Source organism: Emys orbicularis, chromosome 13 (assembly GCF_028017835.1).
Source record: "Emys orbicularis isolate rEmyOrb1 chromosome 13, rEmyOrb1.hap1, whole genome shotgun sequence".
Lineage (NCBI taxonomy): Eukaryota > Metazoa > Chordata > Testudines > Emydidae > Emys > Emys orbicularis.
This window is the reverse complement of record NC_088695.1, coordinates 786,974-810,371: the sequence shown is the minus strand read 5'-3', so window position 1 is coordinate 810,371 and position 23,398 is coordinate 786,974. Positions and strand designations below refer to the sequence as shown.

The following is a 23,398-nucleotide window of genomic DNA, read 5'->3' as shown; positions in this document are numbered from 1 at the left end:
CACTTGAATCGCAAACCGGGGGGGGAGGGGAGAAAGGGGAGCCATGGGGAGGATTTATTATTTCATGCAACAGTAATTCACACCCCACCTCTGCCACAGGGTTACGCCTGACCCCGGCGTGGGAATTCCCTGCTCCCCCACCCAGTCAGCTGGGGAGACGCCCCCCGCCCAGGGGGACTGGGGGGGGGGGGCGCAGAGCCCCCAGCCCGGCTGTAATTGTGCCGAGCCAGGGGGCGACACTTGCTATGGGGCAAGAGGGGGCAGCTCCCCCCCCCCTTCATAGGTCAACAGGCTCCATTATACCCCTCCCCCGCTCAGCTGGGTCCGAGCTCATCCCATGTAACGCGCTATGCCCCCCCCCCGGGGCGGGCTCTGAGCTAATCCGGTTTCACTTTCGCTTTCGAGAAGCCGCCTCCTTTCCCAGAAGTGGATCGGGGCAGCCGGGGACTTCCCAGGGCGGGCGGCGAACCCGGTGCCGGACCCGCCTCTCTCCGCCTCCGCCCCCCCTCCCCCGTTCGCGGCCCCTCGCTCCTCGCCTGGGCCGGGGAGTTGCGGGCGGCGGGTTTCCACGGGGCGGCTGCGGAGCGGGGCCAGGAATTGCCCCCTGCGCCTGGGATCCGCTAGCCCCGGAGGAGCCGCATCCAGACCCCGGCCCCCACCGAGGAAAGTGGGGAGACCCCAAGCGGAGTGGAACTGGATCGGCAGGACAGGTTCTGCTGTCACTCCGGCGCGGGCTCTGAGCGCATTGACCCGAGCGGCCGCCAGAGGGCGCCCCCGGGGACCGGCCGCAGCCGGGACTAGGAGATTTAGACACTCGCTGCTGAGCACGGGCAGGGACCGGCCCGGGGATGAAGCTGGCCATGGCCTGGGTCTCCCTGCCCCTGGCGGTGCTGCTGGATTTCCTCACCCTGCGCCTGGCCCTGCTGCTCTGCCCCCTGCTGCAGGCCTGGGACCCCCTGGCGCTGGCCTGGGGGGTGGCGCTGGCGCGGTGGGCACTGCTGAGCCTGAGCGCCCAGGCTGCCCGCGGCAGGGGGCAGGGGCTGCCCGGGGGGCTGCAGGACGCGCTGCTGCCCCTGGCCGCCCTGCTCAGCCTGCTGCTGCCCGGCTACGTGACCCTGCAGGCGCTGGCCCAGCCCCGGGCGCCCCCCTCGGAGCTGCTGCACGGCTGGGGGCGAGGGGACGTCTTCGGCCTGACCTACGGCGTGGCGGGGCTGGTGGCCGCGCTCTGGCACCAGCTGTTCCCCGCCGGGAAGGGGGAGCCGGGGCCCTCGGCCTCGCTGGGCCGCCTGCTGGCCTGCATGAGGCCCGACCTGCTGCGCTTCGTGGCCATGGCGGGGTTCCTGGTGCTGTCCTCGCTCGGTGAGTCAGGGGGGACGGTGGCTGTGGGTGCGAGGGGGAAAGGCCCCGTCTCCTGTTCCCTGCCTCCCTGAGCCAGCCAGTCCCTGTCCAGGGGCCAGATCGGACAGAAACCATCTGTCTATTTATACGCCTCTGTCTTGTTTCTGGGCAGAGACTGTCTCTTCCTGTCTGGGCAGCGCCCGGCGCGACAGGGCCCTGATCCTGACTGAGTCCTGTGTGCATTACTGGGCCCTCCGACAGGGCGTGGGGGGGGGGGAGTCACAGGGTCCTGGGCCCAGTGTGAGTAGTGTCTGCACACTCACAGAACGAAGGCTGCACAAATATAGGAAATAACCCTGAATGGGTGAGAGGTGTCCTCTCCAGACTCTAACCACAAGACCCCACTCCCCTCCCAGAGCTGGGGAGAGAACCCAGGAGTCCTGACTCCCAGCCCCCCCTGCTCTAACCCACCAGCCCCCACTCCCCTCCTGGAGAACCCAGGAGTCCTGACCCCATCTGCTGTTGGGTTGCAGGGGAGATGGCGATCCCCTATTACACGGGGCGCATGACCGACTGGATCGTGAGCGAGGACGACCCCTCAGCCTTCGTCCGGGCCATCTGGGCCATGTCCGTCATCACCGTGGGCAGGTAGGGCTGGGGGAGCTGGGGTCACGGGGATGGGGTCAATGTGTTTGGCACATGGGGAGAAAAGGGAGGTCATGAGGGGTAGAGGGGAGCTGGGGTCATGGGGTGGGGGATCTGTATAACAAGATCCCTGCAGGAATTCAGGGGTAGGTCTGGGGGGATCGTGGCTGGGGTTGGGGGGGCAGGGAATTGGGGGGTAGGTCTGGGTCGATTGTGGCTGGGTTTGGGGGGCTGGGTTTTGGGGGGCAGGTCTGGGGGGATCGTGGCTGGGTTTGGTGGGGTTGGGGGGTAGGGCTCAGGCAATTCTGGCTGGATTTGGGCTGGGTTGGGGGGGGCAGGTCTGGGGGATTGTGGCTGGGTTTGGGGGCCCAGGGAGTTGGGGGGCAGGCAGCAGCCCCAGCACTGACCACTCCCCCCACCCCCACAGCGCAGTGACAGAGTTCGTGTCCGACTGTCTCTATAATGGCACCATGAACCGGATCCACACGCGAATCCAGAGCCAGGTCTTCAGCTCCGTCCTGCGCCAGGAGATCGGCTTCTTCCACGCCAACCGCACCGGTATGGGACCCCGCCCCTGCCCCACAGACCCTCCTGCCCCTGCCCCACACTGACCCCACAGACCCCCGCCCCCGGGGTCCTGCCCCTGCCCCAACCCACAGCCAGGCCCTGCCCCATTGTCACAAGCTCCCTACTTCCTCGCTAGGGCTCCCCACCCCCACCCCCCAACTCCCCTAAATACATGAGCAGGGCTGGCTGGCTGGATGCTCTGTGAATGAGGGAGGGGGGAGGGATGGAGGGTTGGATATGCTATGGATGAGGGAGGGAGGAAGGGAGGGATAAGCTATGAGGGAGGGAAGGAGGGAGGGATGGATACGCTATGAATGAGGGAGGGAGGAAGGGAGTAGGAACAAGGGTGATGTGTGGCTGGACGGGTCACTGTGGAATCGCTCCAGGATCTGTCCCCCCTTCCCCCCACTGACCCTCCCCCGCTGCCCCCCGCCCAGGGGACATCACGTCGCGGGTGACGGCCGACACGGACGCCATGAGCGAGGCGCTGAGCGAGAAGCTGAACCTGCTGATGTGGTACGGGATGCGGGGAGTCTTCCTCTTCGGCCTCATGGTGCAGGTGTCGCCGCGCCTGGCGCTCTTCACCGCCGTGGGGCTGCCCCTCATCCTGCTGGTGCCCAAGCTCTCCGGGAAATTCCACCAGGTACCGCACCTCTGCCCCACAACCTGCCCACAGCCCCCCACCCCGCAACCTGCCCCCAGCTCCCCGCCCTGCTCAGCCTCCTGCCCCGCACCCCGCGCTGCCCCTCATCCTGCTGGTGCCCAAACTCTCCGGGAAATTCCACCAGGTACCATGCCTCCGTCCTGCAACCTGCCCCACAACCTGCCATGCTCAGCTCCCCACCCCATAACCTGCCCCCGCCCTGCTCAGCCCCCTGCCCCACACCCCGTGCTGCCCGTCATCCTGCTGGTGTCCAAACTCTCCGGGAAATTCCACCAGGTACTGCCCCTCCCCACTCCCTACTATCTCCTGCCCTTCCCCCACCCCTACCATCTGCCCCGACTGCACTGCTCCCCACTGCCCCTCCTTCCCACCCCCCACGGCAGCCTGTGGGTGCCCAGGATCCACACAGAATGGGTTAAAAACTGGCTAACTGATCGGTCTCCAAATGTAACTGTAAATGGGGAATCATCATTCGGGGGGGGGGGGGTTCTAGTGGGGTCCCCAGGGATCGGTGCTTGGCCCTGTGCTATTTAACATCTTTATCCATGATCTGGAAGAAAACCTACAATCCTCACTGAAAAAAGAACAGGAGTACTTGTGGCACCTTAGAGATTGCATAAGCTTTCGTGGGCTACAGCCCACTTCATCGGATGCATGCAGTGGAAATTACAGTAGGAAGAGATATATACACAGAGAACATGAAACAATGGGTGTTGCCATACTAACTTTAAGGAGTGTAATCAGTTAAGGGGGGCTATTATCAGCAGGAGAAAAAAACTTTTGTAGTGAGAATCAGGATGGCCCATTTCCAGCAATTGACAAGGAGGTGTGAGTAACAGCAGGGGGAATAGTTCTACTTTGTGTAATGACCCATCCACTCCCAGTCTTTATTCAAGCCTAATTTAATGGTGTCCAGTTTGCAAATTAATTCCAATTCTGCAGTTTCTCATTGGAGTCTGTTTCTGAAGTTTTTTTGTTGAATAATTGCGACTAACTGAGTGACCAGGGAGGTTGAAATGTTCTCCGACTGGTTTTTGAATGTTATGATTCCTGATGTCAGATTTGTGTCCATTTATTCTTTTGCGTAGAGACTTTGGCCAATGTACATGGCAGAGGGGCATTGCTGGCACATGATGGCATATATCACATTGGTAGATGTGCAGGTGAATGAGCCCCTGATGGTGTGGCTGATGTGGTCAGGTCCTATGATGGTGTCCCCTGAATAGATATGTGGACAGAGTTGGCATCGGGCTTTGTTGCAAGGATAGGTTCCTGGGTTAGTGTTTTTGTGGTGTGGTGTGTGGTTGCTGGTGAGTATTTGCTTCAGGTTGGGGGGCTGTCTGTAAGCGAGGATTGGCCTGTCTCCCAAGGTCTGTGAGAGCGAGGGATCGTCCTTCAGGATAGGTTGTAGATCCTTGATGATGCGCTGGAGAGGTTTTAGTCGGGGGCTGAAGGTGACGGCTAGTGGCGTCCTGTTACTTTGCTTAAATAAATGTGTTAGTCTCTAAGGTGCCACAAGTACTCCTGTTCTTTTTGCGGATACAGACTAACACGGCTGCTACTCTGAAACCAATCCTCACTTCTGCAAATGACACTCAAACTGGGGAGTGGTACAGAAGAAAGTGACGGGTCAGTGACACGGGGCAGGTCGCTTGGTAAGCCGGGTGCAGGCAAACGATCCGCGTTTTAATTCGGCTACGTGTACACGTACAGCCTGGAGCGAGGAAAGCGGGCCGGACTCACAGGCTGGGGCTCTATCCTGGGGGCAGCGACTCGGAAACAGATCTGGGGCTGGGCAGGGGGATGGAGGCGGAGGGGTGCCCAGAGCCCCCGTTCTGACCCCCCCTCTCCTCCCCAGAGCCTGGCGCAGCGGGTGCAGGAGTCCCTGGCCAAGGCCAACGAGGTGGCGGTGGAGACCTTCCAGGCCATGCCCACGGTGCGCAGCTTCGCCAATGAGGAGGGGGCCGCCCGGCGCTACGGGCAGCGGCTGCAGGAGACCTACCGGCTCAACAAGCAGGAGGCAGCAGCCTACGCCGCCTCCATGTGGACCAACAGCGTAAGGGGGCGCTGCGGCAACGGGGGGAAGGGGCGCCGCGGCAACAGGGGAGGGGCTGCCATGACAAAGGGGGTACAGAGGCAGGGGTGCAGCCAGGGGGAAGGCGCTGGCAGACTGTACCAAGGGGGCAGGGGAGTGTGGTAACCCTGGGGGCACAGGGCAGGGGACACTATCCCTGGGGCGGGGCCTGGTATCCCATGGCTGTGGCAGGGAGCGGGGGGGGGGGGGCGCGTATGCTATGGGGCAGACAGGAGGGGTATCTCTGGGGGATGGGGAGGTGGCAGAGGAGGCCAGGGAAGGGCAAAGGGCCCCCCTGGGGGAGTCATGTTGGGCCCCTTCTCCCCATCAGGGTGGGGTCCCTCAGCCTTGACCAAAGCTCTGAGCTCCCATCACCCCCCCTTGGGTGGGGGGCCCCCAGATCTCCCTGGGGTGGAGGGCAGACCCCCGATTAATGCTCTGTCCCCCCCCAGCTGTCGGGGCTGGCGCTGAAGGTGGGGATCCTGTACTACGGGGGGCGGCTGGTCACTGCCGGAGCCGTGAGCACCGGGGACCTGGTCACCTTCGTCCTCTACGAGATGCAATTCACCACGGCCGTGGAGGTGAGTGGGGGGGGGCACCTGCCTGGGGATGGGGGCTGTGGGGGGGCACACCCAGCCCTGATCTTCCATGCCCCCAGGTGCTGCTCTCCATCTGCCCCAGTGATGGGGGGTGGATGGGGGGCTGTGGGGTGAGCTCACCCAGCCTGTATCCCCCCTGCCCCCCAGGTGCTGCTCTCCGTCTACCCCAGCGTGCAGAAGGCTGTGGGCTCCTCGGAGAAGATCTTTGAGTACATGGAGCGGACGCCCCGGATCAGCCCCCCCGGTACGCTGGCCCCCCCTGCCCTGCGCGGGCACCTCCAGGTGCAGGACGTCTGGTTCTCCTACCCCGGCCGGGACGACGCCCCCGTGCTCAAGGTACCCAGTGGGGGAACCCGGCGCAGAGTCTGGGTCAGGGGTGGGAATTCGGGGGGGATCCAGAGCAGAACCAAGGATTCGGGGGGCAGTAGCTGGAGGGGTTCTGGGGGGCTGCAGGGGAGGAGGATCAGGGGTCGGACTGGGGGTTCTGGGGGCAGAGCCACGGGGGGAGGAGAGGATGGGGGGTATAGGGGAGGGGGGGCTGGGGAACCCAGGGCTGGGGGAGGGTCCCCCGTGTCTAACCCCCCTCCCCCGCAGGGGGTGTCTCTGGAGCTGCGCCCCGGCGAGGTGACGGCGCTGGTGGGCCCGTCGGGCGCGGGGAAGACGGCGCTGGTGGCCCTGCTGGAGCGTTTCTATGAGCCCCAGCGCGGGCGCCTGCTGCTGGACGGGCGGGAGCTGCGGGAGTACGAGCATCATTACCTGCACAGCAAGGTACCCCCTGCTGTCCCCCCACCTCCCCTGGCATCCCCACCCTCATTGCTACCTGCACAGCAAGGTACCCCCCCTGCAGCCCCCCACCTCCCCCAGCATCCCCTCCCCCCATCGCTACCTGCACAGCAAGGTACCCCCCTGCTGTCCCCCCACCTCCCCCAGCATTCCCTAACCCCATCGCTACCTGCACATCAAGGTACCCCCCTGCCACCCCCACTGCCCCCCCCATCGCTACCTGCACCGCAAGGTACCCCCCTGCCGCCCCCCCACCTCCCCCGGCATCCTCTCCCCCCATTGCTACCTGCACAGCAAGGTACCCCCCCCGCCGCATCCCCTCCCCGCATCGCTACCTGCACAGCAAGGTACCCCCCTGCCACCCCCCTACTACTCCCCCCATCACTACCTGCACCACAAGGTACCCCCCCCCCCCGGCATCCCCTCCCCCCATAACCACCTACACAGCTAACTACCTAACCCCTGCCGCCCCCCACCTCCCCCAGCATCCCCTTCACCCATCGCTACCTGCACTGCAAGGTACCCCCCTGCCGCCCCCCCACTACTCCCCCCATCGCTACCTGCACAGCAAGGTTCCCCAGTATCCTCCCACTCTGCTCAGGTGTCTCCACACCCCCGGCATGTCACTGTCTGGGGCATCGGCCCACCTCCCTCCCTCCCACCACGTGGGGCAGGGATCCCAGACGTTGGGGAGGGGAAGTCCCTGGCCGCAGGACCCTCTCGGGGGGCCTGCTCCAGCCAGCCCCACACTAGGTCCCCGGGGTCCCTCAGCCTCTGTCAGCCCCCTGTTAGGTGTGGTGAGTCTGTGCGTTCTCAGCCCCTCAATCTCCCGGCCTCACCCCGGCCCCCAGGTGGCGCTGGTGAGCCAGAAGCCGGTGCTGTTCGCCCGCTCGCTGCACGAGAACATCGCCTACGGGCTGGGGGGGTGCAGCCGTCAGGAGGTGACGGGGGCTGCCCGGCGCGCCAACGCCCATGGCTTCATCGCCCGGCTCAGCCACGGCTACGACACAGGTACTGAGCCCTATACATCCCCTTGGGACCCCTATACCCCTCCCCAGCACCCCAGTACCCCCTGGGACCTCCAATCCCCCTGGGAACCCTATGCCCCTCCCCCAGCACCCACTGGGACCCCCCACTCCCCTGGGAACCCTATACCCCTCCCCCAGTACCCCCTGGGACCCCCAACCCCCCTGGGACCCCAATCCCCCTCCCCCAGCACCCCACTGGCACCCCCAATCCCCCTGGGACCCCTATACCCCTCCCCCAGCACCCCCTGGGACCCCCCACTCCCCTGGGAACCTTATACCCCTCCCCCAGTACTCCCCTAGGACACCAATACCCCTCCCCCAGCGCCCCCCTGGGACCCCTAGGAACCCTATACCCCTCCCCCCACTACCCCCCTGGGACACCAATACCCCTCCCCCAGCGCCCCCCTGGGACCCCTAGGAACGCTATACCACTCCCCCCAGCACCCCCTGGGACCCCCTACTCCCCTGGGACCCCTATACCCCTCCCCCCAGCACCCCCTGGGACCCCCCACTCCCCTGGGAACCCTATACCTCTCCCCCAGTACCCCATGGGACCCCCAACCCCCCTGTGACCCCAATACCCCTCCCCCAGCACCCCAGTGCCCCCCTGGGACCCCTATACCCCTGGGAACCCTATACCCCTCTCCCTCAGAGCCCAATATCCTCCTAGTACCCCCAACTGCCAGGACCCCCTATACCTCTCCCCCAGGGCCCCCACCCTCCACAGGACCCAAGCACCCCCCACCTCCCATGGCTTCATCACCAGCCTGAGTCACAGCAGAGACACCGGGACTGCACCCCAATACCCTCTGGGACCCCCAAACCCTGGGGACCCAAATCCTCCCCATGGCTACTCTCTGGGTACTGACATTGGGGGGGTCCCCCCGGTACCTCCCTCATACTCACAGGTACCAACACTAGATCTCGTCCCTCCCTGTTCAGGCCCCCCACACCCCCACCTGCCTGGTACCCCGATACTCTCACAGCCCCATGGCTACGACACAGGGACTGAACCCAGCCCCCCTCTTCCCCCCTGGCCAAAGCACAGGTACCAGCCCTGATCCCACCCTGTGACCCCCCAGTAAACCCTCTAGCAACCCCAGAACCCCTCCCCACAGGCCACGACACAGTACCCAGCCCTGCCCCAGGGTGTGTGTTGGGGGGATGGAGTGGGGGGGGAGGCTACCCACACACTGCACAGGGCACTGACCTCAGCTCTCCCCCCACAGACGTCGGGGAGATGGGGGGGCAGATCTCGGGAGGGCAGAGGCAGGGGGTAGCCATCGCCCGAGCCCTGCTCCGAGACCCCCAAGTGCTGATCCTGGACGACGCCACCAGCGCCCTGGACACAGAGAGTCAGCTGTGGGTGAGTGATATGGGGGGGCTGCAGGTTGGGAGTGAGGGGCACCAGCAGAGCTGGGGGGGGGCAGGGCCGGGCTAGCAGGGGGTTGTGGGTCGGGAGTGAGGGGCATTGACAGAGTCTCCATTGGCTGGGGCAGGGGTTGGGGTTGGGGGGGAGCTGGTGAAGGGGGATTCCCCACACAGCTCTCCCCCCCCCCCCGCCCTTCAGGCTGTTCATTACCCCGGGCGTCTGCCGTTGCAGGTGGAGAAGGAGATTTACGAGGGGGCCCGGGCCGGGCGCTCGGTGCTGCTCATCGCCCATCGCCTGAGCGCTGTGGAACGAGCCGACCGCATCCTGGTGCTGGAGGAGGGGGAGATCCGGGAGCAGGGCACCCACCGGGAGCTGCTGGCGCGCCGGGGCAACTACTGGCGCCTGGCGCAGAAACAGCTCAACGGGGACGCAGGGGGCGGCTCTGAGGAGGCACTTGGGGCCGTGGGGCCATGAGGCTGGGGCCGCGGGGATCCTGCGGGAAGGGGGGTTCTCAGCCCCTCCTGCACGCGTGGCTCCTCCGCAGGGTAGGGGGGAGTTCTCAGAGTCTGGTCCCCCCCCATATGCGGCTCCTTCGCCCTGGGGAGCCGGCACAGGAGACAGGACCAGAGGGTGCGCAGGGGGCTCCGTCTCTGGACAAACCCCAGCTCTGAGACCTATCGAGATGCAGAGAGACTGGGGTCCCTCACCCGCAGGGGGGCTGTGCTGGTGGAGCCAAGGGGGGCGAGCGAGGGGCGGCTGGTGTTTGTCTGGCTTGTGTGTAATAAAGTGTCTCTTTTTTCATGTGTTTCCTGCGTGATCCTTGGTGTCTGCCCCCCCACCCCTCAAGGCACTGGGGCACCCCAGGGCCCAGCCTCACATCCAAGTGCCTGGAACCTCCTGGGGGCAGGATCCCCCTTGGAACGTGCTGCTGTGTCCCTGCCCCCTCCCTCCCCATGTGCCCTTGGGGGGTCCCTGCCCAGGGTGGGGGACCCCCGGATGTCAAGCAGCCGGTGCCAACTCTGCTGGGTCTGAGCTGGGCAACGCCCCAGGCTGGGAACAGGGAGGGGCAGTGCTGGGGGCGGGGAGTTGCGAACGCCCCGGGGCCGTGCCAGAAAGCGGGAGACGTCATTACCCGAGCCCCGCCCTGGGGGGGGGGACGACCCGCGTCAGCAGTTACCAGGCAGATCGGGCTGCACCAGGTTAGAGCTGCCCCCCCCCCCCGTGTGCGCCCAGCACCTGAGCAGCGCCCCTGGGGGTGGATGGAGGCAGCGCAGGGAGGGTCACCCCCCCGGGTGCTGTAGGGTGTCCCGCGAACCGGTCCCTGGCAGCTGGGAGCCCCCTCCCCCCCCTGCGCCCGTCAATGCCACATTCCCCGCTGGCTGCCCAGCCCCCCCCCCAAGGACTTCCCCTGAGCTGCCTCGGGACTGTGCCCCCCCGGGACTCCCCTTGTGCCCTCAGCCCCTGTCCATGCGCCTCTGGAGCGTGCTGGCCCCGCGGCGCCCGTCAGTGCCCAGATGTTCCCTCCCCTAAGGACCCCGCACCCCCTGTACCCGCCAGTCCCCCAACCCAGGGCTCCCCCCGTGCCGCGGGACACCCCCCGCGCTCTCATCCCCAGCCCGTGCGCCCCCACCCCAGCGCGCCCCGTGCGCTCCCCGTGCGCCCCTCTCCAGCGCGCCCTTGGCCGGGCAGGGCGGGGGCCGGTCCCTCCCCAGCTCCGCTTTCGGTTTCTCTTCCCCCGGCCCCGGCGCTCAGAGCGGGCGGGAGGCGCAGCGTGGCGGATGGCGCTGTTTGAAGTCTGCGGGGCCCCCCGGGGGGGCTGGGACTGGCCCCCCCCCGGAGCCGCCGCTGCGCACCGGGGACCCGATCACTACAGCTTCGGCCTGCGGGCGCCCGAGCTGGCCCTGCCCAGGGGGGAGCAGGTCAGTACGGGGGGGGGGGGAGCAGGGAGAGGGCAGCGCCATGGGGGAGGGGGGTGCCGAGGGGACTGGGGGCAGTGCAGTAGGGGGTGGAGGTGGGGAGTGGGGGCAGTGCCCTGGGCATGGGGGGCAGGATGGGGCCAGTGCCCTGGCGGTGGGGCAGAGGAGGAAGTGCCGTAGAAGTGGGGGGCAGGGAGGGGGTACTGCTCTGGGCATGGGGGGCAGGGCTGGAGAGCCCCTCTCACCATCTCCCTCCCCCCGCAGCCGGCCCAGTTCCTGCAGACGTACTCTGAAGAGGGCCAGGACCGGGTGCGGATCCAGCTGGCGCACGGCACCACCACCCTGGCCTTCAAATTCCAGCACGGGGTCGTCGTGGCCGTTGACTCCCGGGCATCGGCCGGCAGCTACATTGGTGAGACCAGGCCCCCCAGCTCTCCCCTCCTTGGGCTCTTTCCCCAGCCCCCCTCCCCCTCACAGCCCCTTGGGCCTGGCTGGCTCCGTCGGCCCCTCCCTATGCGGGGTTGTGTCCAGGAACCTGGCAGATAGGAGCAGGTGTCTAGAGCTCCAGCTCCCCACCCCACCCTGATCCCTCTGCCCAGCACCTCCACCCCGCCCCTTGGCCTAGACCTGCCCCAGCTCATGACCCCAAAGGCTCTGGTGGTACAATGCACCTGGAGGATCAGACCAGCCCCCCCCCCCCCATGACACCCTCCCCCTCCCATCTGCCGTGTCACGCAGGGTCTGTCTCTCCTTCCCTACAGCCGCCCTGGAGGCCAACAAGGTGATCGAGATCAACCCCTACCTGCTGGGCACCATGTCGGGCAGCGCGGCCGACTGCCAGTACTGGGAGCGGCTCCTCGCCAAGCACTGCAGGTGCCCAGCCGGGGAGGGGGGCAGGGAATGGGTGTCCAGGACGGGATTTAGGAGATGGGTGCTCAGGGAGGGTCTGGTGTGTGTGTGTGTGGGGGGGGTACTCAAGGAGGGGACCCCATGGTGGGGAGGGGTTTGAGGTGGGAAGCTCAGGGGGCTGGGATCCAAGACTCACCCCATGGTGGGGTCTGCCTCCCCCCACCCCAGGCTGTACCAGCTGCGGAACAAGGAGCGGATCAGCGTCTCAGCCGCCTCCAAGCTGCTGTCGAACATGATGTGCGAGTACCGGGGCATGGGCCTGTCCATGGGCAGCATGATCTGCGGCTGGGACAAGAAGGTACCGGCTGGGCCCCACTGCCCCAAGCCACTATGGGAGGGGACTCTGGGAGCGAACCCACAGGCTGCCTCAGTGTCCCATAGCTCAGCCCTCCCACGTCCCCATCCACCTTCACCTCTACAGGGGATCCCCCTGGCTCAAAGACCCCCTGACACCAGAGTCCACAGTCTCCCCATTGGGGCCCCCCTTCCCTTTGAGGTTCAGGCCCCACAGACCTTCCCCCCACCCCGATCTACCCTGGCAGCTCCAGTCCCTAGACCCCACTCCCCACCCCCACACTGGTCCCAGCCATGTCTCACCAGCTGCCCCATCCCCGCAGGGCCCCGGGCTGTACTACGTGGATGATAATGGCACCCGTCTCTCCGGCCCCATGTTCTCCACGGGCTGCGGGAACACCTACGCCTACGGGGTGATGGACAGCGGGTACCGGCCCGACCTGAGCGTGGAGGAGGCTTACGACCTGGGGCGCCGCGCCATCGCCCACGCCACCCACCGCGACGCCTACTCCGGGGGCGTCGTCAACAGTAAGGCATCAGTGCTGGGGCGGGGCCCCTGGGGGTGAGCACCAGGACACCTGGGTCCCATCCCTCCTCAGGGATGAGCCTCCTGCACTGCCGTCCCGGATGCCTGGGTCCCATCTCCTCACTCTGTGGGGGTTGGGAGCACTGCTGGGCTCGCCCTAGGGATGCCCTTCCAGACTCCTGGGTCCCATGTCCTTATTCTGGGGGGGCTGGAAGTGCTGTGGGGTCCCCTGCTGGCCGCCCTTGACCCTCCCATGTCCTTCTCCCCCCAGTGTATCACATGAAGGAGGACGGATGGATCAAGGTGGAAAAGACCGACGTCAGCCAATTGATCCACAAGTACCTGGAGGCCAGGAAGTGAGACGGGCCAGCGACCGGGGGCTCCGGATTCAGGGACGCAGGAGACTCAGGGCCAGAGCGATGGAGGGAGCAGGGGATGCAGTTAACGGGTTTCTGTGTGTGATGCAATAAAGAGAAACAGTGAAAACTCCAATTTGTGGCGTCGATTTAAAGTGTCTCCCGGCTGCTGGGGCGGGAATGGGGGAAAGGGGGATCTGGGTGGTTGATGAGGGGAGCTGTATTTTACGATGAAGCAGAGGCAATGGGAGGAAGGCACAGAAATTCACAGGGGTTTGTGCAGGGCCAGGAAAACCAGGAACCATTCACCCAGCTCCACTGGTGCCCCCCAACCCTGCTCTGCCAGCCCTGGGCTCCCTTCCTGCACCCATCTGCCAGCGCCCCTCAGTCTGACCCTCCCCCGCTAGTCCAGCCTGGGGTCACCCCCATACACCTCTGCCCAAACTCACCCAGCACTGGGGTCTCGCCGCCCACAGCTCCGCCAGTGCCCCTCAATCCTGACAGCCCCCCGACTGATCCAGGCTCTGCACTCGAAGGGCAGCGAAAGACCCCGGGGAGCCCAGCCCCATTCCCCAGGCTGGATCCCACCGGGAGCTGAGGTTTGGAGCAGAATCTCAGACCCCCAACCCGGGGATCTGACCTCGCCGGACCCGGGTGCCCTCGGCGGCTCTGTCCCGAGGCCGGGAGTTGAGCCCAGCCCCGGGACCCCTCGACTTCCAAGCACCTGTTTGTCCGGAGCCCGCGCCCCTTCCCCGCAGTGACCCGGGCCCCTGGCCCCAGCCCGGCAGGTGGGGGCTGCACGGGCCAGCCGGAGCTCATGGGGGGGGGGGGGGGGGGACAGGTCGGTCCCCGGCCCCGCCGCCGGAGGATGCTGCTGAGCCGGGACCTGGAGCCGAGCCGCGGTCGGTGCAGCCCGGGCTCCCCCTGGCGGCCGCAGCCGGCAGCAGCAGCGGGCGGGGCCCGGCCCGGGAATCCCCCGAAAGCGAAACCGGGCGGGCTCGGCGGGGTCCGGGCGCTGCCGCCCCGCGAGAAGGAGCCGGAGCCGCAGGTACCGAGCAGCCGTGGGGGAGCACGGGGCATTGCCGAGGATCGGGGGGTGGTTTGTTCCCTCCCCCAGAGCCCCAGTGTGTGGCTGGGAAGGGCTGGCTTTGCTCGGGGGGCTAGAGGGACGATGGGGCTGGGGGACATATCGGGGTGGATGGGGACGGGGGGGCACCGGCACTGGATTGGGATAATGAGTGGGGGGTACGTGGGGTGCTGGGTAGGGGGCAGCTCAGGGGCATAGGGTGGAGATGCAGCTATGGGGGTAGATTGTGATTGGGGTGTGGGGGGGCAGGGGTGTGTGGGGACTGGGGTGCAGGATAGGAGAGATTCGAGCATGGGGGACAGACTGGGGTAAGGCATCGGGGGTCACCTAGTGCTGTGGGCCCCCAGCCCCCCTGCCCTGTATAACCCCCCCCCCATTCTTTCTGCAGACTGTCCACCATGGCGCTGCCCCTCACCCTGCGTCTGGGCTGCCCCCTGCTGCTCTGCGACCTGGCCCTGCGGGCCCTGCTGGGCTGGGGCGCCCCCTCGCTGGCCCCCCTGGGGCTGCCAGCCACCTGGCTGGAGGCTGCTGTGCGTTTCCTGGGGCTCTGGGGGGCCTGGGGGCTGCTGGCCCCGGATCGGCCCTGCCTGTCCCCCCCCAGGGCTCTGGCTGCCCTGTGCCTGCTGCCCCCCCTGTACCTCACCCTGCGGCGCTGCCTGCCCCTGCCCGACGTGCCCCCCGCCCTGCTGGCCGGCGCCCCCTGGGCCTGGCTGCTGATGAGCTATGGGGCAGTGGGGCTGGCCCAGCTCACCTGGGGGGCCCTGGGGCAGGGGGACAGGGCTGGGGGGCCCGGCACTGAGAAGACGGAGCGGGAGTCCAGGGCCATCCTGTGCCGGCTGGTGGGGCTGTCTCGGCCCGATGTGCCCTTCCTGTCCGGGGCCTTTGTCTTCCTCGCTATAGCTGTGATTGGTGAGTGGGGTGGGGGTGGGGGATTCATGGGGTTAGGGGGAGGGGGCTCGAGGTGTGAGCGGGGGGCTGTGTTACTAACAGAGCCAGACAAAACCGTCCAGCCAGAGCCACGCAAGAGTGGCCCAGCAGCTCAGGTGCCGGCCTGTAAACCAGGAGCCCTGGGTGCAAGTCCAGGCTCTGCCACAGAGTCCCTGGGTGGCCCTGGCCCTGTCACCTGCTCCTGCTGAGCCAGGGGTTTACATGCAGATAGGTACTGGTAAGATTTACAAAAGCACCTGTCTGCAGTGTTAGGTGCCTAAACCCCTTGGGAAATCTGGCCACTGAGTGGCGAGGCCACTCTTGGAAGTGGGACTCCAGCACCCGGCTCACTGGGCGATTTGGGAAATGGTATTGAGTTGGCTGTGGGGTCTGTGCAGACGGGAGCGTGCCCCCTTGGGTGGTTCCCTGAATCCCAGAACCAAGGCAAGTGCTGCAGAGAGCTATGGAGGGGTGTGGGGGATGGAGGGAGATGGAGGGGTGTGCCTGGGGATGGACGGAGGGAGGCGAGCAGAGTTTGCAAAGGGCTCAGCGTGTTGAGTCTCAGTTTCTGGGCGGTGGGGTGGGATGTTGCATGGGAAAATCTCCTGCTGGAGGATGCCTCTCCCTGGGGATCCAAGGAGACTCCCCCGCACAGGACGGCCCCTCTCTCACCCCCCGTCTCTGTGGCAGGCGAGACGTTCATCCCCTACTACACGGGACGTGTCATCGACATCCTGGGCAGCAGCTACGACCCCGATACCTTCGCCACCGCTATTGGCCTCATGTGCCTGGCCTCCTTCGGCAGGTGAGACCCCACAGCCCTGGGGGAGCCCCCCAGTGCCCATGTGGGACCCCCAGCCCCAGGGAGACCCCCCATAACCCCAGGAAACCCCCATCACCTTTCCATTGCCACCCAGGACCCAGCCCTTGGAAGAAACCCTTTACCCTTTGCTGATCCACAGCCCTGGGGAGACCTCCCTCTGACCCTCTCCCATGACACCCCAGCACTGAGGAGACCCCCACTGCTCCCAAACCCCAGTCCTCACATGCTGCTCCCCTCATGGGATCCCAGCCCTGCCCTGGGGTTCCCCAGCCCAATGGGGTGGGGGCAGTGCTGGACAAGGTGGGAGGATGGTGTATCTGGAATGGGCTTCGTATGAGGCGCTGGTTCCAGCGGTGGGATCAGTCTCCCCCATGTCTGTCTGCCCCCTCCCCCAGCTCCCTGGCTGCCGGCTGCCGTGGGGGGCTCTTCATGTTCACGTTCTCCCGGCTCAACATCCGCACCCGGTGCCAGCTCTTCTCCTCCCTGGTGTGCCAGGACCTGGCCTTCTTCCAGCAGGTCAAAACAGGTGGGTCCCCCCCAATGACGCCCTCCTGCTTCCCCTCCCCCCAAGCAACCCCAGCATCTACTCTATTGGCGCCCCCTCCCCCATCCCCACGTCCAGTGTCTGTTCACACCAACCCCCAGCCTCTGCTGCACCCCACTACAGCCCAGCTCCCACATCCCCTGTATCGGCATCGTCTTCCCCTCAGCACCTTCCCCCAGCCCTGCCCCGGCACCCTCCCAACACCCCCATGGCATCTGCTCTCCCTCAGCCCCCAGTATCTCCCTCCCATTGTCCCCAACACTCCTCCCCCCAGCATTACCCCTGCCCCAGTCTCCCACTATCAATGGGGCAGCCTCCCCTCCCCCCAGACTCTGGGCATTAACAAGGCCCTTGTTGCTGGCTGCAGCATTAAATGGCCCAGTGTGGCCCCACAGCCCCCTGTTCCCACCCAGCCCCCCCACCAGCTCCAGGCCTCCCCGGGCAGATCCCGGTCTCACTGATTGTGTCCCCTCTTCCCACCCCCCAGGGGACCTGACCTCGCGCCTCTCCACGGACACCACCATGATGAGCCGCTCGGTGCCGGCCAACGCCAACATCTTCCTGCGCAGCCTGGTGAAGGCGCTGGGGCTGTACGGCTTCATGCTGGGGCTGTCCTGGCGCCTGACGCTGCTCACGGTGCTCGAGACCCCCCTCACCATGGCCGCCCAGAACCTCTACGACGCCCGACGCCAGGTACGGGGCAGGGGAGACACCCCCCGTGGGATGCTGGGGAGATGCCCCCAACTCTGGGATCCTGTGTCCCAGTGCCCCCTGGAGCTGGGGTGTGTGTGGTCTCTCTGTGGGGAGACCCCTCCCGCCCCTGAGATCCTGTGACCCAGAGCCCCCCAGGGCAGTGGGGCAGTCCCTTATGGAGCTCCCCTCTCTGATCCCAGAGGGAGTCGCCCTCCAGTGGGGGTGTTTCTGGAGGGTCCCAATAGGCTTTTCTTGGCCCGGTGCTGTTCAGTATCGTTACTGATGATCTGGGCAGATCTGAGCCTGGTGGGTGGTGGATACTGACCGGGACAATTACACACAGCGAGCGGGATTGCTTAGCAGGCCCCTTTGTTGAGCATCTGTGCAGCACCTGACCCAGCGGGGGTCCTGATCAGTGAGGGGGGCTCCTAAGGGAACCGCAATACAAATAAATAATAGTAATTGTAACACAACAGGGCTGCGTCTTCAGTACGGAGACTGTCGGCATAGCTGGCCAGCACAGCCTCAGGGCATAGACGCACCTACACCGATGGGAGGGGTGTTTCCGTGCGAGGAACGCCACCTCCATCCACAGTTGCCTCTACACTGGGGGTTTTGCTGGCCTCGTTCTTCCCTTGGGGGGATGGGGGGTTCACACTCCTGACCGATGTAACTCTGCCACGTAGACAGGCCCAAGGCAGACACCTAGGCCCCAGGGATGTGGGTCACCCTTACAGGCTGGGGAGCTCAATCGGGACAGCAGTGACCCTGGGAAGGATTTAGGGGTGATTGTGGACAAGCAGCTGGCCGTGAGCTCCCCGTGTGACGCTGTAGCTAAGAGGGCGAACGCGACCCTGGACTGTATGAAGCTGCCTTGTCATGAGAGGCTGGCGGAGCTCGGTCTGCGCCGTTTATCCGAGAGACGGGTCGGGGGGGCTGGATCATGGTCTGTAAGTGCCGCCTGGGGAGGAGGTTTCTGCGAGCAGGCGAAGCAGAACAGAGCCAATGGCTGGAGCTGAAGCGAGACGAATTCAGACTGGAAACGAGGGGCAGCTGTTTACCAGGTAGGGGATTAGCCACTGGAGCAGCTGGCCCAGGGACGGGTGGATTCCCCAGCTCTTTGGGAATCGGGATTTGAGTATCTCCTAAGAGCTCCACACCAGGCGGGTTACGGGGCTGGATGCCGGGGGCCCGGGTGCAATTCACTGGCCGGGGCTATGCGGGAGCCCAGACGCGCTGGGCGGGATGTGACGTCTCTGACCCCGCGCCCCCCAGGCCGTGCTGAAGGCGATCCAGGACTCCATGGCGCGCTCCGGCGAGGTTGTGCGTGAATCTGTCTCCTCGATCGAGACTGTGCGCAGCTTCGCCACCGAGGAGGAGGAGTCGCGGCGCTACGATGCGGCGCTGGCCGAGACCCACCGACTGAAGAACCGCCGCGACCTGGAGAGGGCGCTTTACCTGCTCTTCCGCCGGGTGAGCCGGGGAGGGGGACCCAGGCGTCCGGGGGAGGCAGTTGGGGAGCTGATGGGGGAGGTGGTGAGGACCAAGTGTCCGGGGGAAGTGGTTCATGAACCAACAGGGGAGCCAGCAAGAGTGGGGGCCAGACATCTGGGGATGGCAGCTCACCATCTGATTGGTGAGCTGGGAGCTGGGGACCCAGCTGTCCAAGGAAGGGGGTTTGCTCTCTGATGGGGGAGCCTGTGAGAGGGGACCCAGGCTTCCGGGCATGGCAGTTCCTTATGCAGTGGCTTAGCTGGAGAAGAACAAGGGACCCAGGCATCCGGGGAAGGCTGATAGTGAGACAGTGGGTGAGCTGGGGAGAGGGGGACCCAAGCATCTGGGACTGAGGGGTGTTAATTATAGGTTTGGGGTGCCCCATGCCTCCCTCCCTGTTCCCCACATGACTCTGTCTCCTCCCCCAGCTGCTGCAGCTGGCCGTGCAGGTGCTGATGCTGTACTGCGGGCACCAGCAGATCCGCGCCGGGCTCCTGACCAAGGGCAGCCTGGTCTCCTTCATCCTCTACCAGGGGGACGTGGGCAGCTACGTGCAGGTGAGGGGCCCTGCGCCAGGGACGGGGCCGTACAAGGGTCACAGTGACTATTCCATCCTCCTCTGTCTCTGCATCCGCCTATCCCTCCAGCCCCACATCCACCCATCCTTCCCTCCACCAACCTCCCCCCGACAACATCCATCTGTGCCTACACCAACCCTTTCTCCACCCATCTCATCACCCATCCATCCCTCCGTCCACATCCCTGCTCACACCATCCATCTGTCCCCCCACTCACCCCCATAGGCGCCGACTTCCCCTCTGCCCCCCGCCCCTGGCCCCTCCCCTGCACCACCCTCACCCCGCCCCAATTCCACCCCCTTCCCCAAAGTCCCCGCCCCTGCCCCGCTTCTTTACCGCCTCCTCCCCCGAGCGTGCCATGTCCCCACTCCTCCCCCTCCCTCCTGGAAAGTCCTAAGCGCTGCCAAACAGCTGTTATGCGGCAGGCGGGAAGCGCTGGGAGGGGGAGGAGCAGGGACATGGCGTGCTCAGGGGAGGAGGAGGCAAGGTGGGGGCAGGGGCAAGGGGACCTTGGCTGCCAGTGGGTGTGGAGCACCCGCTAATTTTTCCCTGTGGGTGCTCCAGCCCCGCAGCACCCATGGCATCAGCGCCTATGCTCACCCCCCCCCCCCATCCATCTCTCCATCCATCCCTCTTCTGTCTGTTCTGCTTTCTTTGATTCTTTCCTCCTGCCCCAGACTCTGGTGTACATGTACGGGGACCTGCTGAGCAACGTGGGGGCGGCGGAGAAGGTGTTCGAGTACCTGGACCGGGAGCCAGCCGTGCGCACCGACGGGACGCGGGCGCCGGAGTCTCTGCAGGGACACGTCTCCTTCCACAACGTCTCCTTCTCCTACCCCTCCCGCCCGGACCGCCAGGTCCTAAAGGTACCCACAGCGAGGCAGCTACACCCTACCCCCGGCTCATGGCCCCATGCCCTTCCCCTGGGGAGAGGATCCCCCTGGCTCCCAGCCCCTCTGATCTCCCCGCGCGACAGGCACTTTGATACTCTCCCCACTGTCCCAGGACGTGTCCTTCGAGCTGCGTCCCGGGGAGGTGACGGCGCTGGTGGGGCTGAACGGCAGCGGGAAGAGCACGTGTGTGGGGCTGCTGGAGCGGTTCTACGAGCCCCAGGCCGGGGAGATCCTGCTGGATGGGGCGCCCCTTCGGGAGTACGAGCACCGGTACCTGCACCGCCAGGTGAGGGCAGCGGGGGCAGGGTCTGGGCTGCTGCTCACTGGGTGTGACGAGTTTGGCAGGTCTCAGCCCCTAACGCCGCCCCCTCTCGCCGGCAGGTGGCCCTGGTGGGGCAGGAGCCCGTCCTCTTCTCCGGCTCCATCCGGGAGAACATTGCCTATGGGCTGGGGGGCTGCGGGGAGGAGCAGGTCACCAGGGCGGCCAGAGCGGCCCACGCCTCCGGGTTCATCGTGGAGCTAGACAGCGGCTTTGAGACAGGTGAGTCACCACTGCCCGCGCTGCAAGGGCTTCTGGGAAAGGTCCTCTGCTCTAACCACTAGGCCCCACTCCCGTCCCAGAGCTGGGATAGAACCCAGGAGTCCTGGCTCCCACCTCTCCCCCCTGCTCTAAGCCACCAGCCCCCACTCCCGTCCCAGAGCTGGGATAGAACCCAGGAGTCCTGGCTCCCAGCCCCCCTGCTCTAACCCAGCAGACCCCACTCTCCTCCCAGAGCCGGGGAGAGAACCCAGGAGTCCTGACCCCTCCCTCCCTCTCTCTCTCTGACCCCCTGCAGACGTGGGGGAGAAGGGCGGGCAGCTCTCGGCGGGGCAGAAGCAGCGGATCGCCATCGCCCGGGCACTGATCCGCCAGCCGGCCGTGCTGATCCTGGACGAAGCCACCAGCGCGCTGGATGTGGAGAGCGAATGCGCGGTGAGTGGTGGGTGCCGTGGGATCCGAACTCCGAGCCCGGCCGGCCTGAGTGTCTCCGGTCTGCGTCGTGTGCGGATGGACTGTAACGCGGCTCTGCTCCTCCCCCTAGATCCGCCAGTCGGTGCTGAGCCGGGGGCGCCGGACGGTGCTGGTGATCGCCCACCGCATGCAGACAGTGGAGAACGCCGACAGGATCGTGGTGCTGGAGGGCGGGGCCGTGGCCGAGGAGGGGACGCACGCCGAGCTGATGGGGCGCAAGGGGCCCTACTACAGACTGGTGCAGAGAGACCTGGCCGAGTAACCCCCCGCCCCGGGGAATAGCCCAACACCGGCGTTACGGCCTGTCCCCTCCTCCCCCCGGCACAGGGTGACATGGAACATACTGACAGCGGCTGATTAGTTTATGATGTCGGGTCACTGGTTTATCGCCTGCGTTGGGTTTCGGTTCTGTGCAGGGAGTCCTGGGGGGGCAGGCGTGTTCGACTGGCTGAGCGCGAGACGAGTGTTTTGTAAAATACATTGAAGAGGTGAAACATCCGACCGGCGTCTGTGACGGTCTGTGGCTGGAAACGCCGTCGCTGGTCCCGTGCCCCAGCCCAGGGCTGCAGCGTTCGCTCTTGCTGGAACAGGCCGTGGCTGTAACACCCCACGTAACCAGTCGTGTTTAACGAAGAACATGGCCTCCTGGTCAGGCTGGTGCTCTGCAACCCGCCCGGAGAGCTGTGAATTGCGGGTCAGTGCGTGGCTGGGGCTTGGCCCGGGCACTGCCAGCGCACGGCTGCGGAGAGCCAGCAGGAGGCGCTCCAGGCTCCGAGCGGGTGGGTCTGTCTCACAGTAACAGCAGCCGCTGTCTGTCAGCACCGGGGCCGGGGTCACTCCGGTTTCTATCCCAGGCTGGCGGAGCAGAGCTGATCCTGGGGAGGGGCCGCAGGCCGGCAGGGGGTCACTGGGTCACAGACGCTGAAATGTCAGACAGGCCTGAGCGCCTGGGGGCACGGGGGGGGTGAGACAGACTGTTAACCATGGCGGCTGTGGGAACATTGACGGTCTCTGAGCTAAATAAAACTTAACAAGGCGAATGGAATCGCTCAGCTTCCCTGGGAGGTGGGTCAGTGTCACTATCTCCAGAGGGGGAAACTGAGGCAAAGTAAGAGGGGAATGATTGTGTCAAAATTAGACAGCAAGTCAGTGGAGACCCAGCTCCCAGCCCTCCCCCTCATAACCCACTAGCCCCACACTCCCCTCCCAGAGCCAGGGCTAGAACCCAGGAGTCCTGGCTCCCAGCCTCCCCCGGCTCTACCCAATAACAATTCTTTCCTGAACCTCTGTGGACAAAGCCAGCAAAGCCCAGCACTGGCTCCCCCTGCGCTGGGTGGGGTCGCTGAAGGAGGGGGGGTGCAGGGTGCAATGTTTGTAGAACTGTCTCTGATACCAGCCCTGCTCTGGAGGACGGGCTTGTTGCTCTGTAACAGCAGTGGGGGGGGGGGGGGGGGGCTGGTGTTGTTTTTGTGCAGGTCCTACACCAGCTCTGGGTCATCTTCCACCCACAGTGCTGTGGCTCTGGGATTCTCAGTCGGGGAGAATGGAACCGAATCTGTTCCATTGACCGGGGTGGGGAAGGGGGTCGGGGCAGCCCCCCAGGGACACACCCATGGGAGGGTGCAGGAGGGAAGGGGTTGTTCTGCTTGCCCAGGGTGAAAGTACAAACTCCCCCCCTGGGTGTGTCGGCTGCCTGGGCCAGGGACCGCAGCGGAAGGAACAGGACCCCCCAACTGTCCATTACTCAGGGGGTGATCCCGACCGACCTCCCCCCCCAGTGTAGCCAGCGTTGTGTCACCGGGACGGCTGCTCCTGTCCGCTCTCAGGGAGGTGGAGCACCGACTCCGGTGTCGGCAGAGGCGGTGCCTTCGCTAAGCACCTCAGCAGAGCAGCTGCACCGGTGCCGCCCTGGCGGTGGGGACCAGCCGCAGTAGCATTGACGGGAGGATGAAGCAGACGCCCGGCCCCCGCTGTCAGGGCTGCCTCCCAGCTGCACCGGCCCCTTGCCTAGGTCGGGGTCACGAGCCTGGGGGCTGGTAAATGCTGCTCCTGCTCTAGTTCCCCACCCCCACTCACCTGCCACCCATTAAACTGGACCCCAGCCAGGGGGGGTGGGTGGCTCTGAGGTGCCAGACTTGGCCTGGCCCGGCCCCCCCAGAGCCTGTGTCTGACCCTCTGAGCGAGACTCCCAAGGGGAGATTAGCCCCCTCCACACCCCCTGCCCTTCCCAGGCCCTGTCCACACACACTGGTTGCTGCAGCTGGGCTGGTGTGACC

The 23,398-nt window shown here is 65.7% G+C and overlaps 3 protein-coding genes across 3 annotated transcripts in view; 2 read left to right on the top strand and 1 right to left on the bottom strand.

Moving 5' to 3' along the window:
* LOC135887747 (class I histocompatibility antigen, F10 alpha chain-like) overlaps positions 1-23,398 on the bottom strand; it is a 265,826-nt gene that overhangs the window by 160,535 nt on the left and 81,893 nt on the right. The gene's annotated exons all lie outside the window — the stretch shown is intronic.
* LOC135888057 (antigen peptide transporter 2-like) lies at positions 1,329-21,620 on the top strand. The gene is made up of 23 exons (XM_065415873.1): positions 1,329-1,359; positions 1,872-1,986; positions 2,411-2,541; positions 2,988-3,193; positions 5,073-5,270; positions 5,741-5,869; positions 6,035-6,223; positions 6,482-6,655; positions 7,522-7,681; positions 8,928-9,064; positions 9,302-9,532; positions 10,529-10,572; positions 14,547-15,067; positions 15,776-15,890; positions 16,304-16,434; positions 16,940-17,145; positions 18,421-18,618; positions 19,068-19,196; positions 19,895-20,083; positions 20,223-20,396; positions 20,492-20,651; positions 20,947-21,080; positions 21,193-21,620. The coding sequence occupies exons 1-23, from the start codon at positions 1,329-1,331 to the stop codon at positions 21,382-21,384; spliced, it is 3,894 nt and encodes a 1,297-aa protein (XP_065271945.1). The 3' UTR covers positions 21,385-21,620.
* On the top strand, positions 10,809-13,207 carry PSMB8 (proteasome 20S subunit beta 8). Its single transcript, XM_065415495.1, has 6 exons — positions 10,809-10,989; positions 11,251-11,398; positions 11,748-11,859; positions 12,064-12,193; positions 12,513-12,717; positions 12,987-13,207. The coding sequence occupies exons 1-6, from the start codon at positions 10,849-10,851 to the stop codon at positions 13,073-13,075; spliced, it is 825 nt and encodes a 274-aa protein (XP_065271567.1). The 5' UTR covers positions 10,809-10,848; the 3' UTR covers positions 13,076-13,207.

Coding starts and splice junctions, on each gene's coding strand:
- LOC135888057 (XM_065415873.1), top strand. CDS start 1,329: ATGGCGGGGTTCCTGGTGCTGTCCTCGCTCG. Junction 16,435..16,939: donor CTTCCAGCAGGTCAAAACAG/GTGGGTCCCCCC, acceptor CCCACCCCCCAG/GGGACCTGACCTCGCGCCTC. Junction 20,397..20,491: donor ACCGGTACCTGCACCGCCAG/GTGAGGGCAGCG, acceptor TCTCGCCGGCAG/GTGGCCCTGGTGGGGCAGGA.
- PSMB8 (XM_065415495.1), top strand. CDS start 10,849: ATGGCGCTGTTTGAAGTCTGCGGGGCCCCCCGGGGGGGCTGGGACTGG. Junction 11,399..11,747: donor ATCGGCCGGCAGCTACATTG/GTGAGACCAGGC, acceptor CCTTCCCTACAG/CCGCCCTGGAGGCCAACAAG. Junction 11,860..12,063: donor CTCCTCGCCAAGCACTGCAG/GTGCCCAGCCGG, acceptor CCCCCACCCCAG/GCTGTACCAGCTGCGGAACA.